This window comes from Lactuca virosa, chromosome 5 (genome assembly GCF_052849685.1).
Source record: "Lactuca virosa cultivar CGN04683 chromosome 5, Lactuca_virosa_CGN04683_v6, whole genome shotgun sequence".
Taxonomy (NCBI): Eukaryota; Viridiplantae; Streptophyta; class Magnoliopsida; order Asterales; family Asteraceae; genus Lactuca; species Lactuca virosa.
This window is the reverse complement of record NC_136430.1, coordinates 356,149,751-356,155,595: the sequence shown is the minus strand read 5'-3', so window position 1 is coordinate 356,155,595 and position 5,845 is coordinate 356,149,751. Positions and strand designations below refer to the sequence as shown.

Below are 5,845 nucleotides of genomic sequence, written 5' to 3'. Positions count from 1 at the left end.
GATCGAAACTTTACTGCTTATGGGACTCATATGTCACTAAGGGTGGCAACCCTAGACCTAGAAACGAGTTTGAGTCATAAAGATCCATTCTTGGGACTAAAAAGATCCCAAAATATCACTACACTAGATCTAAGCATACATGAGGAAAGTTGAAAGCTTTATACCTCTAATGAGTGCCAAATGGTGAGGTAATCTCAGATCCTTGAGCTTAAGATATTCAAGTTCTTCTTCTCCAACTTCTCTTTTCTTCTTCCAAGCTCCAAATCACCAAAGTAAGCTTCACAAGGCCAAAAACACACAAGGATGAAGTATGAAATGGTTTCTAGGGTTTTCTGAGGTTGAGAGGCTGGTAAGGAGGCTAGGGTTTGAGTCATAATGTTGTATTTATATGGCTTAAACCCTAAAAATTAAGGTTTGGAGTCTGCTCACGTACGCTGCGCGTACATGCATGCGCCCCCCGAATCCAATGCTCCTCTACGCCAAGCTTACGCCCAGCGTACGTCTTCTGGGCAGCCCAACTACACGACCCACTTTGCTAAAGTCCAACTCAATAATCCACTTATCCAATTCATAGCCCAACAACAAATAATAAGTATTTAAAATAAATAATACCTCAAGTGACAGATGTTACAGGATGTTATGTACTTTTGGTCATTTTAGTGCATAAAGTTTAGATCTTGAAAGTTTGTGACCTGGTTATGGATAAATTTGGAAACTTTATCCATCTAAACATCATTGTGATTCAGATCTGAAGGTTTGAGACTTGGACTTAATGGATTAAGTTGAAAAAGATGCACTTTTGGTCTCTTTGATGCTTAAAGGCTAGATCTTGGTGGTTTGGACCATTCTAATAGATAAAGATGAAAACTTTATCCATTATGGAGCTTGTAGGATCCATAAAAATGTGATCTTGATCCTTCTATACCTTCCATGAAAGTGTCATGATGTCTTAATGGATTAATAAGTTAAGGTTTTGGCTTTTTGACCTTTTCCAGACATAGAAGGTCATAAATCGGAAACTTTATGACTTAGAATGATGTTGTGGGACTAGATCTAAGTGTTGGACGAAAGGACTTAAGAGATTAAGCACTTAATGGAAAAGTTCCTTTGGCTGAGTACGTCGGGCATACCTTCGGGTACGCTGTGCGTACTCGTATGGGGTCCCGATTATGGATGGTGAGTAAGCCATGCATACTAGCTGAGTACATTGGGCCTACTCAGCCTGAAGTTGACTTGTTGACTTTGACTTCCGTTGACCATTGACTTTTGACCAAGGGTCAAACTTTTGGGTTTTGGGTTATTAATTAAGATTTTATCTGGTTCCGGTATTAGTGGATTCGTGTGTGCGAGCAGTGCAGAAAAGGGATCATGTCGTAGTGTTTCAGGGTTCTTCGATTTAGGTGAGTCTTCTTCCAATGGTCGTGAGTCGAAGGCACCATTGTCGGCTCTCTAAATTGTGTATGTAGGATGTTAGCTGTCTTTGTGACTATTGCATATTTGTATGAGACTGTGTGGTAGAATAGTTGTATTTGTGGCGACCAGCTTGGTCTAGATGTTATTATTATGTTATGTTGTTTATGTGTGATTAAGACGGCTAATAGTCTCGAGGGTTGCTGATAACCCATAGTTGTTTATTTGTGATGTGTTGTGTGTGGTATTTTGGAGAACTCACTAAGTTTTGTGCTTACGATTTGTGGTTTACATGTTTCAGGTTTTCTTATATTAAAGGAGGGGCATGGCTCGCTCGATTGCATCACATCAATAGGGGACTTATGTACTTGATAACTTTTAATGATACACTGATAAATGTTTTTAAGATCTTGCAGTTGTGAATTAAATAAATACTTAAAGTTTTAACCGAAAAATTTGGGTTGAAATTTGAGGCGTTAGAATATATATATATATATATATATATATATATATATATATATATATATATATATATATATATATATATATATATATATATATATATAAAGACTTAATTGAATATGAGGTCAAAATATAAAGATATGAGATCAAAATGTAAGAATTTTGTAGTATATTTATATATAACATTATACAAAATGATATTAAAAAAAACATACATTAAATGGTCAAAGAATAGGTATTTTTTTTAAACGGCAGTTTGGTGCAGCGTACAGTGACATCCGATAGGACAGTACGTCATAACACCCAACAAACCCGATAGGGCAGTATGTCATAACACCCAACAAACCTGTGTGATCGATCCCTTCCCGAAGAGATAACAACAATATCCTTAGCAACTCAGTTTCCCATTAAAGGGTTTTACAGTTTTAGATACCGATAGAACTTTGCACCATTCTCCAGAAACCCTATGAGAGGAGGGGAAAATTGGAGTGTGTGCCTCCGCCTAGTTGAACTAGACCTCATTGACCAAAAAATAATAATAATAAGTTTGTTAGGATGTTTTTTTTCGCACTTAGCTGTAGAAAATTCTATATTTCTTAAAGTTATTATTCTTTATTCCATACAAGTACACACGCTTTATGCAAATAGTGAATAATGTATCCACACATAACCCGAAACATACATCGGTGCATCTTAAAACCGCCAATAGTCTTACAGTCTCTACAAAGCACAAAAATGGATGCAATAGGGATGAGCATGGGAACTAGCCCGGGAACCGAACTTGATGGAAAATAGGAACCGAACCGGACCGCCGGTTTCTACCGGTTCTTGTCGTGTCTTCAATGTTGGAACCGATCCTCGAGAAATAGCAATATACGGTTCCGGTTTTTGCCGGTTCTACCAGTTCCGGTTCCAACCGGTTTCCGGTTCTAAAAATCCACAAGAATATCGTCTCGGTCCCGGCCCCGGCCCGATCGGTTTTATCCGGTTTCGGTTCCGGTACCGGTTCCAACCGATTCTCCGGTCCAAATGCTCATCCCTAGGATGCTGAGTTAAAAGTTTTCAAGAACAACCTTCTTTTATGGAATTTCAAACTCCTAAAGCTTAAACAACAACAAGAAATAACCATAAACTATTTAACAACCAACATTAAAAACCTCCAAATTACCAACGAAACCTTACAAAAACTAAAGACTCTCATGGCTGAAGCAAAATTTATGAACCAGATCGTGGCTCAGATAGAAAATGAACAAGATCAAAGCAGTAATGGTGTTTGTGTCAGAGGGTTGATTCTTTCAAGTTTTCCATTTCTAGTGCCAAATTTTAAAATATTATCAAAAAACATCAACTTTACTTTCCTTTACAAGCTTTTTGACATGGTGAATGACCCTGATACAAACTCTGTTATTTTATGGAGCAAATTGGGTACTAGCTTCTTTATTAAAGACCCTGAGAGGTTACATAACCATGTTCAAGAAAGATTTAATTATAGCATTAAAACATTCTATAAAACCCTTGGTGATTTTGTAACTATTCTATTTAGCAATTATACAATTTCCCCTTTTTCATTACATAAAGTTGACAATGTCCAACAATTTACCTAAAATTTTATCCCCAACATGTCAAATGTATAACTTAAAATTTTGGCAAAAAATGAAACGTATCAAATAGAGTTGCAAAGTAACCTCATATTTGTCAAAATATCTTTTTTTATTGTATAAATTTTTTGTAAAAGAGATTTTCATAACACCGTTTTGGTGATGCTTATTTATAGGGCTTCCAATGTGTGGACAAGTTTTTACATGAATATGCAAATGAGAATTTTCAAAGAGACAACAAGCATATGCTAAAAAACATGAAGAGTAAGAGGAAACTATGGTAGGTGAAAAAGAAGATGCAAAATGACATCAAAGAAGAACTGAAACGACTAGGATTTTTCCAGAATGAATTAAAGTTGAATATTTCAAACATAAAGAAGAAAGAAAAAGCAAAAATATAATGAATTGTCTTTGACCAAAGGTAGAGGTCAACCTGTAAGCTCTTCCATTTTACCCTGTTGAAAAAAATAAAAAGCTAGAATTATTAAACAAAAAAGAAAAGTAATAAAGTTTGGAATATATATATATATATATATATATATATATATATATATATATATATATATATATATATATAACTACCTGAGAAATGTATTGTTCTGCATCTGTTCGTCTAAGAAACAGAATTGCAAACCTTGTAAGGTTAGCTGACTGATCACTCAACACAACATTACCAATTTCCTCAAGTACCCTCACTTTAATGTATGGATCTTTCGGTGGGACCATGTCCTAAATAACACATTAATCAAATTAAATTACAATAACAATATTTAATTCACCACATTTCACAAGTATTGGAAATTAAGCAGTAGCATACCACAGCCAAATCAATATCCAAATCTGACATGTAGGATTTTAAAGTTTTAGAATGGCTTTTGAAATATTCTTTTTCTGAGATGCTAAGTTTCTCTTCAATTTCAATAGGGAGCACAAGATCAACTGTCCACCCTAAATTTTGAACAACTTCTGCACGATTATACCTATCAAAATAATTAATTATGAAAATTATTGTCTTATTATTTATTATTAATAATAATGATAATAATAATAAATAGATTGTTAATTGATGATTACACATAAGCCATGAGACAACGTTTGTTGCGAACCAATGCAAGGTGATGCATAAGTGCCCCGAAATGATCAGCATTTTTTGTTGTTTGATTGTCTGATCCTTCTTCTTGCATCTTCCTGTTTGGACATTGGGATACAAATGTAAGAATATAAAAAATACAAAAGAAAAAAATGATTAAATGAAAGGACGGATTACCTCAAAAGGGATTGAAGTTTAAGAACATGTTCTTTACAATCCTCGATGACTTGAGCAAATAGATCATCCTAGATCAAAATAAAACAAATGAAAGAAGTTTATGTGTGAATACTTTTATTTTGGGAGTAGTGAGAGAAGAAGAAGAAGATTTACATTAAAGCCTGTGAGCTGCCCGGATTCGCTGTTTGTGAATTCTTTAACGAGTTGATAAGCCTTTCGACCATACATTTTGATGTTTTAGTTGTTTGTAGATCCTTATGCAACTGCAACAAACCACATAAGCATTTCATCGAACACCTTGACTACATGATCTAACAATGATCGCATTCACCAATTATTCAGTGAATGAGGGAAATTTGAACATACGAATGTCAATTGTAATGTAACAAAATAAATATTAAAATCATTTCGACAAACTCAACTTAAACCCTAACAAGGTATTAACGACTGCTAAATTGTTATTACAAGCATTTCGACTACCCCTACAAAAATTAACATTTTTTTACCCTAAACACATCGATTTTCAAGTTCAACAAACTCAAATCTAACAAAATATGAACTACCAAGAGGCATTTCAAGTTTCAAAAACCCACTAACTATTTGAACTTAGCATGTAAAATTTCAACACAAAATATTAGCAGAGACGTAAGACCTAACCAGGAGGCTAGATGTTGAAGCCTGAAGAGGTGCAAGCAACACGCAGACAGAGATACGCGTAGAAGCAGCGGATCCGAGATCGGAAGAACGAGAGACCCCCAAAGTGTGACAGGATTTCCGTTTCGGAATTTGGAGAGAGAGAGAGAGAGAGAGAGAGAGAGAGAGAGAGATTTTAGGAAATTGGAGGGAATCATCTATTTTGGGGGGAAATGGTTGTTTAGGGTGGGCCATGTTTTTTGGGCGGATTGCTGTGTTGGGGTCAACCCAATTATGTCAATTCAAACTTGGAGGGAATATAGCATTTTTAGCATATTGTTATGTAGGATATCATAGTTTTTTTGAAGTGAGGTAATTTTAGTATGTTATAAGGAATGATAGTCTGTTAATTTAATAGAGTTTATTTTGGAAAAAAAATAAAAAAGAAAAAGGAATTAACCAACCACAACCCAAG

The 5,845-nt window shown here is 35.0% G+C and overlaps 1 protein-coding gene across 1 annotated transcript; it reads right to left on the bottom strand.

Moving 5' to 3' along the window:
• Positions 1–3,774: 3,774 nt before the first annotated feature.
• Positions 3,775–5,586, bottom strand: PSF1 (partner of SLD five 1). The gene is made up of 7 exons (XM_079052396.1): positions 5,395–5,586; positions 4,891–5,000; positions 4,738–4,805; positions 4,545–4,658; positions 4,288–4,450; positions 4,053–4,199; positions 3,775–3,925 (listed from the first exon to the last, which is right to left on the bottom strand). The coding sequence occupies exons 2-7, from the start codon at positions 4,963–4,965 to the stop codon at positions 3,899–3,901; spliced, it is 594 nt and encodes a 197-aa protein (XP_078908522.1). The 5' UTR covers positions 4,966–5,000; positions 5,395–5,586; the 3' UTR covers positions 3,775–3,898.
• Between the last annotated feature and the right edge of the window lie 259 nt (positions 5,587–5,845).

Bases quoted from the DNA above. Each gene is read 5' to 3' on its own strand.
- PSF1 (XM_079052396.1), bottom strand. From the start codon at position 4,965: ATGTATGGTCGAAAGGCTTATCAACTCGTTAAAGAATTCACAAACAGC. The intron at 4,806-4,890 runs GTAAATCTTCTT...ATTTTGATCTAG, and splicing joins GGCAGCTCACAGGCTTTAAT to GATGATCTATTTGCTCAAGT. The intron at 3,926-4,052 runs GTAGTTATATAT...TTTTTTCAACAG, and splicing joins CAGAACAATACATTTCTCAG to GGTAAAATGGAAGAGCTTAC.